Consider the following 13,969-nt stretch of genomic DNA (forward strand, 5'->3'; position numbering starts at 1 on the left):
ATTCCAGTTACACGTGACAATTACCAGAAATGTTGGGAGCTATTAAAAAATAGATATAGTAATAAGCGGTTTATGTCAAATTGTATTTTAAAGCGTTTGTTTGCTCAACGTACTATGTCTTTTGAATCGCCTAATGCTCTCAAGGATTTACTTGATACCACAACGGATTGTATACATGAATTGTCTAATTTAGGTATTCAGGTAGAGTCTTGGGACGTTATTATCATTTATATTGTTAGTATGAAATTGGACGATGAAACGAGGAAGCAGTGGGAATTGTATGTTAATAGCTTATCAGTAGAGTTACCTAAATTTAATAATTTTAAACAATTTTTAGAAGAACGCTTCCGTGCGTTAGAATTTGTAGAGTCTTCAAAAAATAAATTTAAGCCAGTAAAACAAACTACTTATCAGCCTAAATCTTTGCACGTCGCTTCCAAAACAATTTGTCCTCATTGCGCTGAAAATCATAAACTGTTTTCCTGTAATAAGTTTGCCAAGCAGGATCTTGATAGCCGTCAGTCTATAGTTAAGACATTAGGTCTTTGCTATAATTGTTTGGGAACCAATCATACAGGTAAGATGTGTCGTGTACCAATAACGTGTTGTATATGCAGAAGGAAGCATCACACGCTTCTTCACGGTAGAGCCAGTTCGAAGACTGATGACTCAGAAGAGCCAAAACCGGAATCGTCTTTAAAGACGAATGAAGCCACTAATAATAATATTGTTAGTCATTTTGTGACAGATCGAATACAGAGCCAAACCTTATTAGCAACAGCTTTGATAAAAGCTGAGTCCAACAACGGTTCGTCTCAGATATTGAGAGCGTTGTTAGACCAGGGATCGCAAGCGTCTTTTATTTCGGAAGCAGCTGTTCAATACTTATGTTTAAATAAAACAGCATCAAAGATTTGCATTTCAGGTTTAGGTGGCGGTCAGAGTGACTTAACCTCAAAATATGTGGTTATGGTAAACATGCAGTCCCTTCATGACCCCACGTTTACATTACAGGTAAAAGCTCATGTATTACGGAAGGTAACTTCAGTGTTGCCGGAGAGAAAATTTCACTTACCTAATTGGGAAGACATAGGTCGAATTAGGTTGGCAGATCCTCAATACAATTCACCTAATAGGATTGATATTTTATTAGGGGCCGAGGTATATTGTAAGATCCTGAAAAATGGGGTACTGAAACACCCTACTGGTTCTATGATTGCGCAGGATACTTACCTTGGATGGGTATTGTCAGGATTAGTAAATGAAGGCAACATTAGTGACCCCAAATGTCATAATGTTATTATAAATATGCATATTCAACTCGACGATCACGATCTCTTTAAACGTTTTTGGGAAATAGAATCAGAACCTAACTTGGAACGCGGAAAAGTCTTGACACCTGAGGAGCAAGAATGCGAAAACCATTTTGCCGCTACTAAAAGTAGAGACGAAAATGGTCGCTATGTAGTCGAATTGCCTTTCCGACCCAAGATGAATGTCGAAAATATTTATGGAGATACAAAAACAATTGCAGTAAAGAGATTGTTTAGTCTGGAAAAGAGATTGTCAAAAAATTTAGAAGTAAAGAAGAATTATGCAGAAGTATTAAAGGAATACATTACTCTTGGTCATATGGAAGAAATAATAGAAAAGGTAGAAGAAACGGGGGAAAAAGTATGGTTACCGCATCATGCAGTTTTGAGACCGGATAAAAGTACGACCAAAACTAGAGTTGTATTTAACGCTTCAGATCGAAGTGCCAATGGCGTGTCTTTAAATGACACTTTAATGGTCGGGCCGACTTTGCAGCCGGAATTGCGACATATCATAATGCGATGGCGAATGCATCCTATCTGTCTTACTGCTGATATCATAAAAATGTACAGACAGGTAAAGATAGCTAGAAAACATGTTGACTATCAGAGAATAGTTTGGCGTGAAGAGACTGACTCAGAAATTAAGGATTACAGATTGTTGAGGGTAACCTTTGGTACATCTTGCGCACCATACTTAGCAGTAAAGGCCATGCATCAACTTAGCATTGATGAAGGTCATAATTTTCCCTTAGCTGCAAATAGAGTCAGAACAGACTTCTACATGGATGATCTCATGACAGGTTGTCAAACTGAAATAGAAGCGATTAAAGTATACAAAGAAATGAATGAATTAATGAAGAAGGGAGGATTCAATTTACAGAAATGGTCTAGTAACAGAAAGTTGTGGCAAGAAGATAACGGAAAGGATATGGAGATCAGAGAAGACGATACTATAAAAATTTTGGGTCTTACTTGGAATCGTTTTACAGATGAATTTGAATACACAGTTATGTTATCTTCTGAAATTGCAGTTGAAACTAAACGAGAAATTATATCGGAAATCAGTCGTTTATATGATCCTCTTGGGTGGCTTGCTCCATGTATTGTTACCGCGAAGATATTTATTCAAAAAATGTGGTTAACGGGATTTGATTGGGACGACCGATTACCGATTGCACTCGTAAATGAATGGGAACTCTATCGACAAGAATTAAGTAAGTTGGTAAATTTTCATTTACCTAGATGGGTTCAGACGTCGGATGATGACGCTATTGTGGAGCTGCATGGCTTTAGCGACGCCTCTAGTGTAGCTTATGCTGCAGTAGTGTATATCAGATGTATTAAGTTAGACGGTAGTGTCGAATCCCGCCTCGTCACAGCAAAAACTAAGGTTGCTCCTATCAAACAAATCTCGATACCAAGGCTCGAGTTGTGTGGAGCTGTTTTAGTCACAAAGCTGCTGGTTGAAGTGGCAAAAGCCTTAAACATCCATAAAGCTAGATTACATGCTTGGACAGATTCGACAATTGTTTTGGCTTGGCTAAGCGATCATCCCAGTCGATGGAAAACTTTCGTTGCTAATCGGACTTCGGAAATCCTTATGCATCTAGATTCGTCACAGTGGTCCTATGTAAGTACTAAGGATAATCCCGCTGATTATGCGTCGAGGGGTATCAAACCAGCTGCATTGTTGGATAATCAAGTGTGGAAGTGCGGTCCAAGCTGGTTGTTTGATAATGTTATTAAATATGAAAAACCTGCTTCCATATACACTAAAACTGAACTAGAATTAAGACCTACTAAAGTACATGCAGCTGCGATGACAGACCCAGGTACGGACTTGTCTACTCGATTCTCATCATTAACAAAATATATACGCGTAATCGCTTTCTGTCGAAGATTTCTTCAACTCAAATCTCCCAAAACGAGTGTAAAGAATTCGCCTTACCTGACAGCGAAAGAAATCCAGGACGCACTTGACTGTTGCATTCGACATCACCAATCCGAGGCATTCGCGGTAGAAATGGCAAGTCTTACTAAAACTAAAAATATAAGTAAAAAGAGCAGACTGTCAATGCTCAATCCATTTCTGGACAATTTTGGAATTATGAGAGTCGGGGGTCGCATGGAGAAGTCGAACTTATCATATAAAAGTAAGCATCCCATTATAATAGATGGCGCATCTCATTTAGCAAGGCTTATAGTAGCTGATGCCCATAATAAAACGATGCATGGTGGACAACAATTAACTTGTAATTATATAAGAAGTAGCTATTGGGTGACCAAATTAAAAAATATAGTCAAAAGTCACATTCATCATTGTGTCCCATGCATTAGACATGCAGCTACTTTTCGGACTCCTTTGATGGGTCAAATGCCCTCCTGTCGAGTCACCCCTAGCAAACCGTTTTCAAATGCAGGTGTTGATTATGCAGGCCCTATAAACATACGTGTTTCCATGGGTAGAGGCCAAAGGTCTTACAAAGGCTATATTTGCCTTTTCATTTGTATGTCCACACGAGCCGTTCATATCGAAGCTGTTTCAGATCTAACCACTGAAGGCTTTTTAGCTGCGTTTAAACGTTTTATAGCACGCAGGGGTCGATGTAACCATTTATGGAGTGACAACGGAACAAATTTTGTAGGGGCTTCGCGAGAACTGAAAAAACTATTTGCAAATGAAAAATCTACCCTGGCCTCTGAGATTGCATCGGCACTGGCAACTAATAACACCGAATGGCATTTTATTCCTCCACATGCTCCAAACTTTGGTGGATTATGGGAGGCAGGAATAAAAAGTGTAAAGTATCATCTGCGTAGAGTAATAGGTGACTCTACTCTTACATATGAAGAACTGTCAACGGTACTGGCTCAAATTGAGGCGTGTCTCAATTCGAGGCCACTGTCAAATGGTAGTTCTGACCCTGATGATTGTGTTCCTTTGACGCCAGGTCACTTTTTAGTGGGCGAACCCTTAGTATTAGCACCTGATCATAATTTAGAACCTAGCTTGGTAAGTAATTTAAGACGTTGGCAACTAACACAGCGCATGGTTCAGATTTTTTGGAAGCGATGGTCGCAAGAGTATTTAACTCAGTTTTTTCAAAGATATAAATGGAAAACGAAAACCCCTGAATTAAAAAAAGGTGACATGGTTTTAGTCAAGGATGAGAATTTACCCCCAGCTAAGTGGCTTTACGGTATAGTTGTAGATGTTCATCCGGGTAGCGATGACATCACTCGTGTAGTTACTCTTCGTTACAAAAATTCAACGATTCAACGTCCAACCTCTAAGCTATGTCTCTTGCCTATTGATGTGAATGAAACCTAAATTGTTATTTTAAAATAGGTTTAAGATTACTGGTGGTCATATTAACGTAAATTTAAGAGTTATTGTTCAGTATTCAATTTAAGTGTTAAGTTTGTTAATGTTACTAATAAGGATTTTACTTTTATTTCTTATCTTAAACTTGTAAAACTCGTTGTTAAGAATGTTAATTATTTAGAAATTATTTAACAGTGTTTTTTTTTTTTATCTTACTAGTTTTTATCCTATGAGGGGTATTGTATTATTTTCTTTAATTTTACCTACAGTCCACATTTGCAATACATTTTAGCAATAAGTATTAATGGCAAGTGTTTCATAGAAAACCATTTACTATAAGTTTTTTTTATTCTTCATAGAGGTGTATAAATGTAATGTAATAATAAATGTGTGTTACGAAGGACTAGTTAGTCCTTGGCGGGCGGTATGTACAATTTGAAAATCATTGTATTATTTAGTTATAATTGTTAGAATAGTTCTATAAGGTAAAACTAGATGGCGCTGCCCTGTGTTTAAACATGCTAACGTTTCGTTTTCTGAATTACATATAATTTAAGAATATTTTTAATAAATTGCTATGCGTTTTCCGGGTATACGGTAGTTTTACTGGCCCTGGCTCTATCGACTGAGAAACACCTAGTGTGGTACCATGATAAGGAAACCAAGATCTGATGATGGAATCCCAGAGAAATCGAGGGAAGCTCAAATATCCGCAATAACTTTTTACTGGGTGTACCGATTTTGATAATTTTTAATTTAACCGAAAGACAATGTTTATCATGTGGTCACATTTAAATTTCATCGAGATGTGATCACAACTTTTGGAGTAATTTTTGATAACGCGTATTTACTTGACTAAATTTTCATCTTATGATAAGCGGTTACCGTTGGCCATAGAAGCCTGCAAAAACAGAAGTATCCATCCCAGGAGCTCTGGTTACTTTACTCACCACAGGAACACAACATTACTTGATAGCAGTATTATTGAGCTGTGGTTTGGTGTTTGGTTGAGGTACTTCTACATTTCGATCAGGATATTTCCTTCTGTGCTCTACTCAGTAAACATAAATTTTAAATAACAATTCAGCTACACTAAGTACTCACCACCTCCTGATAAGTAGGCTCGTTTTCTTTATCGCTATCGAGTGCATCATCTCCCTCGTCGTCATCTTCTAGCTCCGTTAATAACGCAGGCGCTCGACAAGACTCTAAGAAATCTTCTAATGACACCTAAGAACAAAATTATCCAGCCCACTTTAGCATTTTATTGAATTGAAAAAAAAATCTATTAAAATATTTCTATTTTATTAAGTATAAAAATAACAGTAATTGGCACGTACAAAATTATGATTCATACCTGTTCACTTTCACTCGAAGTAGAAGTCAGGGAAAGAGTTAATGCGTTTTGTGCATTTGGCGCCAAAGACGGATAACTTTGAGCTGCGGACAGTAGCCCGCCGGGGAAGTTACTGGACAGCGCCAGGCGCACCAAGCTGGAAATTACACTATATGATAACCGGATAGGGCCCATATTATCTTTTGACGAACCTTATGGTTTGAAGAGCGCTTCTTGTTCTGTTGAGTAATAGTCTGAAAATGTCCGACTACAGATTATCGTCAGTTGTAACTTAGATTAGGGGTATTTAAATTAGTTTCCCCCTGTTTTATGCTTCAAGCTATCTTGGGCATGGGGTTATCTGTCCTACTCGAAGACGACAACTTCAATAATGGCATAAGAATATTATAAGATACTTTTTTCATTTTAAACAAAAACTGTTACCGTGATATATATTTTTTGTTTTACTACAAGTGATATACATCCACGGGCTTATGAACCCATGTCCTTTTTTATACTAAAAACATGAACCGTACCGTGATATATTAAAAATATATTTATCTCGTATATATTCTCGCAAGAAACGTTACGCGGTAAATGGTCACTCTTAAGGCAGGTCGCGTCTCTGCTCAGCGTTTTTATTTTACTTCCCGTATTTATTTCATACCACCGGCCTTTAATAGTTTGTTAAGGAGTAAACTCAAAGAGTTTTTTCCAACCACCACGTACAGGACTTTAACTCAGTATTGAGATACAGTAAAGTACAGATCTGGTTTTTAGTGGAATCCTCAATAAGATGAAAGGGAATACTGAATTAAGGAGCAATGAATTTTCAAAAATGAAGTCTTCGAATTCAGGTGACGTATTTTAGCATTAGAGTGTCGCCACAAGCTTACCTCGGGAACAGTCCGGCGGAGTGGTTGGAACGCGTCGAACGCTGCGCCGAGCCACGGCCCGCGCCCGCGCCGCGACCCACGCCCAAAGACTCCAACAGCCGTGCCGCGCCCTGCGAACACGCATTTCTCTCAGGGTCATCCATTTTCACGTTATGTTTATAGCACCTCAACCCCCTTTGGTGATATACATATCATGAGAGCTATTAGTATACGTGAGCTATTGGTACAAAGTATATTGAAAATTTCAGAATATCATCTTGAAATACAGATAAAATTTTGAAGAATTAAGCGTCATGAGAAAAATCTCCAGACGGACATTAAGGTTCCATTGTGTTAGTTGGTTGTTTGTTTGGTTTAGAAATCGCACAGTGAATAAAACGGCTACTTCATAAATTGACCAAGATTATTTATTAATATTTGGCGGACGAGCCCATGACAACGCCCCTCCTCACATGATTAATGTACGACCCAAACTAATTACAAAATACTATATACACTTCTTACGCTTTTTATACGAGAAAAATTATTTTAGTATTTCGTTCCGATAACCATTGATTTTGCAATGGTCTCATCTTCAACATCGAAAAATGCAACGTCATTACATTTTCTCGTAACCGTCATATAGCGGAGTACAATTACTGCTTTAACAAGGAACCAATAAAGAGGGTAACTGAGGTGAGGGGCCTGGTAGTGTATCCTGTGGAGTGTAATTTTTACATATTTCAAAAGGATATAAGCATATTGCCAGTCTCATGTAATTTACCTGTTGTGTTAAATCAGGTTCGCTGGCGCTCATCGTACCGGAACCCTGTCCATCTTTTTTGTGCTCAACAAACTGACCCTCGCCGCTCTCATTTTCTTCACACTGGTAAAAAAGTTAAGATTTTATAATCAGTTTTAAAAGTCTTTCGACACGACGTTTACAAGCAGATCGAGCAGGTATTACAAAATCGCTATTGCAATACAACTCTATATTCTATTTTTTTTTTTTTTGGAACAGTGTTGTTTAGTAAACAAATACTTCCGACCACATTAGAGTAGTATTGTAAGTTTAGTAAAGTGACACAAAGAGCAAATTAATGAACAATATTAATAAGCCATAGACGAAAATAAAATTCATTTTATGTTCAAACATTTAACGCTACCATATTGCTAAAATTATTTCAAAACCTGATAATATATTGATATTTTTGCTATGAATTAGTAGAGGTACAGAATTACGAAAAAAAAAAAAATATCGAGTATCTTTATAAAAGACAACAAATTTAATTTCGTTTATTTAAATGATCGGTAAAAAAGGACGGTCACAAATAAAATTTACAATACAATAGGGCCGTCTGTGTCTAGAAAAAAAGTCGACCCATAGTATTATTGTCACATTATTTGTATTTACTCTGAATAAAAAACCCTTCCGTCGGCGACGTACTCTCTCTAACATCTTAACAAAAGGACTAATAACATTATTTTTCACGAAGCTCTCATTGGGTAATCCTAAGTCACATCCTAAAGTCTCACAAAATTTTCCTCTGAACTACAGTAAACTTTTATGCCAGGCCTATGTTATACTTTTATATTAAATTGGATAGCGTTAAAAATGTTCAGGGTGAAATTGATATTCAGAAATATTTATAATATAAAATAAAACCTTTACAATGAACACTACCATAAAAGATTGACATTTGCAGCGTTTTTTGCGCTCAACATAAAAAATAAAAATAAAAAAAATAAAAATTAAAAAATAATAATATATAAAACTTAATAATAAATCGCTTGACGGTAACAATATTTTATAACTTATTAACAAATTATAATTCGTGAAAATTTAAAATATAGGTAAAGAACACGGTCTATTTTATCGCTCATGCTGTTCATTCACTTATACTCATTCACCTCTAAAAATATTATGACCACATCCCTATTTGCCTTTTAAAAAAAGATATTGAAATGTCATATTCAAACATATTAATTTTCTGTGCTCTCGAAATTCGTTTAGATCACAGCAAAATAATACTGTTTTCAAGCAGTATTGTGTTCCTGTTGGTGAGTAAGGTGACCAGAGCTCCTGGGGGGATTGGGGATTGGGTCGGCAACGCGCTTGCGATGCTTCTGGTGTTGCAGGCGTCTATAAGCTACGGTAATCGCTTACCATCAGGTGAGCCGTACGCTTGTTTGCCGACCTAGTGACATAAAAAAAAAAAAAAAAAAAATCGTATTTTAATTGTTTTTATGTGTTTAAAATGATAAGTTGATATTTCTTCTTAGTGAAATAAACAGTAAATGGAGTTTTACAAATGTCTATAAGTAATGTTTAGTGAAAGTAATATAATGCGAAAAAACGTGAATTACGTATTGACAAAAGTTTATTTACTAAATAAGACAGTTCCAAAAAAAAATAGACTTTACAAATTGCTGTTTTCTATTTAAGAAATAAAATTATCGAATGTTATATTTTACCAACTTAATTACCTTAATTACTCAGAATATGGTAAAAAATACAGCTCAGCATAAAAAATAAATAAAAGCAAATTAAAAAAACATGCAGTATCATGTGTTTCTACAGACGGTTAGTATTTTTACGCAGCGTGTGTATGTGTGATCTTTCTTAGCACAATATGTATAAATACTACACCACACAACATACTACAAGGCACAAGACTAGTCACTACCCGTACGTGAAGTCAGGTTGGCGGTGTTTAGTAACTCGCACATAATGCGCGAGACCAGTCGCTACCTAAATGAGCAGGCGGGTGGCGGGTGGCGGGTGGCGGGTGGCGTGGTGGCGTGGTGGCGTTGTGGCGTACCATACGTATAGTGCGTATAGTAGACTCAGCGCTACCTGTATGTGCAGGCGGTTGGCGTTGTTGCGCAGCGTGTGCAGCAGGCCGGGCGGCAGCGACGGCAGCGACAGCAGCTCGCTGGACAGCAGCGCGTTGGCGCTGTTGCGCATCGCGTCGCCGTCGCAGCAGCGCGCCTCGGCCTGTTTGCACACCACACCGCTACTTACAATTTATGCCCCTCTGGCGCCACTGCCGACAGGCTCGAATAGTGTTATTCGTTTATTATTTTGTCCCGCAAACAGTCCTCAGTAGATATTCAGATCACTTGATCTTAAGTGATCACTGCCATTCCTAAGCACTTGTGCATACGAAACAGCTACAGTAGAAAAATATGAATATCCTTTTGAAATGAGTCAAGTCAAATTATATGCGACTTGAACACAATTATTTTCAGCTAGCTTTACTGCTATTATTTTTTAAATTTGTCATTTTGTATGGTCGTCGAGGCGCCATTGGTGAATTTACACTCACACGGTAGGAATGGTGAGGTAGTTTAATCATGACAGATTTTAATAACAATGTTTTATGTTTATGTCTAAAAACACTGTTAATAATAAATCTTCCAGAAGTCTTGTAACAAATTCATTATTTACTAAAAACTATTTACATTAGGTAAAAATTTTAGAGCAGTTATGAAATAAATAAAACAAAAAGTTCAAGTTGTTAAAAAAGTAATAATTAATTATGCGTCTACAGAATTATGGCTAGTTTAATAAAATTAAATAGATATTACTAAAATTTTGTATAAATAAAATGTATAAAATTTTTACCTTATTTAAAGGATTATAGAAACAACCCAAATAACACAAGGACAACAAATCCAAATTAATAACACTACAAACATCTAAAAATAAAATATATTAATTTAAATTACCTCTTGAGAGGCAGAGTCCGGCAGCGGTTCTTTGGCTGGATAAGGTTTGGTTATGTCTGTTATACTCGTGGGTCCCATTTCCATGTTTGTGAAGGAGGTATTTCCCAAATCAGTCATACAATTATTGCCCTCAGCACCCAATGTGAGTGACTCAACAATAGTAGCTAAATCTGGAATCATACCATAATAAATTTAAAGTAAAAATTGATAGACACAACACAGACAAAACAGCTTAAAGATTTAAGAGAATTTTATTTTTTGTCCTTTTTAAAAAATATTTTTCATTGCTTTGTAAATAAATCTACAATCATACATTAAAGTTACATAAAAATTTTGTATATATGTATAATAAACCAAAGTTTATCCTTAATTTTTTAACTTGATTAACGCATGATGTACTAGATTTGATCTGAAGATTTTTTTTTCGTGAGAAAGTCAGTGTGTATATATATATAGATAGATAACTATTTACGCGGACACTGACTTAATGGATAGCAACCATACATATGAGATTTACATGGTAATGGCAACTCAAAGTACCCGTATTAATGTGGTGCGTGGACGTGTTGATGGCGGACAGGTCAGTCGCGTGTGTTCGCGGACGCGTCATGTTGCCGCCCACCTCTTCTGAGATGTTGTCCGCTGACGATGCCTGCTCCGTCGACGCTACTGACACCTGATCGAAAAATAGGTTTTTAATTTTAACTCCATCCGTATGCAAATTCCGTTTATTTTATTAAAGTGAAACTGTATACAATTGAAGTTAAAATTACAAGAAAATGGGATATGATTCAGTAGGCATCTGAAGGTAAAGCAGCACTGTCAATTAAGTTTTAAGCTTCAATTTCATTTTAATATTCTTATTTCAATGCTCTTTAGACAATAATATGAGCAATAACCTGTTGGTCGGTGGCAGTGGCGTCCGGCAGACTGGGCGTGGAGTGGCTCTTGCGCGAGCTACGAGCCTCACCCGCGCCGCCCGCCCCGCCCGCACTCGAGCCGCCGCTCACCACCTTCAAGTCGAACTTGCCCTCGGCGCCCATGCGGTACGAGTTTCGTCCGCCGTGATCCCACCTAAAATTTCTTACGATTAAATACGAGACATTTTTATTTTTACCTCTTTACTTTTTTCGATGTGAGCTAAGTTATGCAAGCCGTGAGAGTAACAAATATATCCGCTCCCGTGCGAGCTACTCGCTCACCTGACGTCCACCCATCCGTTGTGCAGGTCGGAGGTGACGGTGCCGAGCGCGGGCTGCGCTCCGTCCTGGTCGCGCCACTTCCAGTCGGGGCCGCGCATGACGCGCGCGCCCGCGCCCAGGCCGCGCGCGCCGCGCGACCAGCGCCGCGCGCGCGCGCCGCCCGCGCCCGCGCTGGCCGCCGCGCCCGGCGCGCCCAGCTGCCGCGGGGGCGCCTCCACCACGCTCACCACCTGAACAGTTCCACTCCTTAGGGCCCGTCTGTCAATCGCTGATCGCTTCGTGATCGTGAGGCTTTTCGGATAAATATCACGAAACATCACAAACAGGTGCAACAACTTGCTATTTTCAGAAAAAATAACAAACAATAAACAACCGTTAATTAATGATAAACATTTATGCCAGTAACATCTGGTGTTCCCCATGGCTCTCATCTCGTCCCGCTTCTTTTTAATTTATATATAAATGACGTAGGTTCTATCCTCAAATATTCTGACTTACTGATATATGCTGACGATATGAAAATATATAAGAAAATTAAAACACCTCTTGATTGTCAATTATTACAAATCGATCTGAACGAATTAAGTATTTATTGTACAAACAATCACCTGACTTGAATCCCAAAAAGTGTAGCATTATCTCATTTTCTAGAATATGATTATTTTTTAAACAATGTTATGCTTAACAGGGTATCTGAAGTGAGAGACCTGGGCGTCTTCTTGACTGCAAACTATCCTTTAATTCTCACATCGAGCATATAACTACAAAGGCGTACCGAATGCTTGGTTTTGTATTTCGATGTAGTAGAGATTTTAGGTATAGATCTACTCTATTATTATAGTACAACTCATATGTTAGATCCATATTACAGTATGCATCGACAATCTGCAACCCTCAATACAAAACTTATATTGAAACTATAGAAAAAATTCAAAGAAAATTTGAAAGGCACTTTAATTTAAAAGCTTTAAGTCGCAATGATGTTACCGCACCGTTACCCCTCCCATCGTTGTTTGATCGGCGCTTAGAGAGAGACCAAGTCTTTTTGTATAAGATATTGAAATCTCATATTGATTCGGCGTTTTTTTTTTACAAAATATTAATTTGAGGTGCCCTCGGACGAGTTCGCGTTCAAAAAGGTCCCTGTAACTGTAACCAGGACCAAATATGCTGGAAACATCTTTGTTCTCAGGTCCTGTAAAAACTATGACGACATATTTTACTCCATTGACATTTATAATTGTACCCTAACCTCATTTAAGCAGCATGTTAGGGACGTAAAAAAATGTATTTCTTTGATTAAAAAAAATATAATGTATTTCTTGATATAATAATGCATCTCTTTGATTTATTACAGTAATTTTTGTATTAATCTTAATTTTAATTCTAATCTTTGACTTATTTTTAAATTATAATCCTTTCATTTGACATAATTGACACGTTCTACTCTTTTTATGACTTTTTTTTATATATCACATACATATTTATATCTAAGTGATTTTTTTTGTCTCCTTTGATAGTTAATTTAATTTATATTATGTTAATTGATTTAAAATTACGACTTTTCAAATGACATGTCTGTATATTATTGTTAGTGGAAACTTTAGTGATTAAATGTGTTTTTGTAAGAAAATTAATTGTATGTGATTTTTATATTGTATGTTTCCCAAATAAATAAAATAAATAAATAAACATACACCTCGTAACCTTTGCCTGTCTAGAAATTTGGAAAACGACGCTTAATTTATTAAAATTAATTTTTATTAAGCCTGTATTTAATGATAATGTTCTGGAAAATTTAATTTACTTTGCAAAAAAAAATACAATTGATTTTTGGGTACGGGGGTAGTCTAAAACGTCACCACATATCAAAAGGGGGGTAGGGTAGGGGGTTAAAAGTTGCTGAAAAACATCACGAGATTTGTGGACGACGCCTTTAGCTTATGACGCGGAACATTGCGAAATATATAGTCGTTAGACCTTAATTTATTTAATTTTTTAATTTTTTACTATTTTTAAGTGACTTCAAAACAAGGAGTATCTTTCCTTTGTCGTTGTATTGAGGTACACCTAATATATAGACACGATGTCGCATGCACTGTTGAGTGCCTGGGCCTTAGTAAAATACGTCGTAATGTTAAAATGTTAAATTAGTAAGCAATATGGCTCGACGGCACGCGTGC

The 13,969-nt window shown here is 37.0% G+C and overlaps 1 protein-coding gene across 1 annotated transcript in view; it reads right to left on the reverse strand.

Moving 5' to 3' along the window:
- Positions 1-13,969, reverse strand: part of LOC123655653 (E3 ubiquitin-protein ligase HECTD1) — a 49,974-nt gene that overhangs the window by 13,113 nt on the left and 22,892 nt on the right. Inside the window, 9 exon segments of the mRNA XM_045591413.1 lie at positions 5,746-5,871; positions 5,999-6,134; positions 6,874-6,983; positions 7,637-7,738; positions 9,710-9,850; positions 10,585-10,754; positions 11,125-11,260; positions 11,484-11,658; positions 11,787-12,016. Of these exon segments, the coding sequence (XP_045447369.1) occupies positions 5,746-5,871; positions 5,999-6,134; positions 6,874-6,983; positions 7,637-7,738; positions 9,710-9,850; positions 10,585-10,754; positions 11,125-11,260; positions 11,484-11,658; positions 11,787-12,016 (1,326 nt within the window).

Source organism: Melitaea cinxia, chromosome 8, assembly GCF_905220565.1.
Source record: "Melitaea cinxia chromosome 8, ilMelCinx1.1, whole genome shotgun sequence".
NCBI lineage: Eukaryota > Metazoa > Arthropoda > Insecta > Lepidoptera > Nymphalidae > Melitaea > Melitaea cinxia.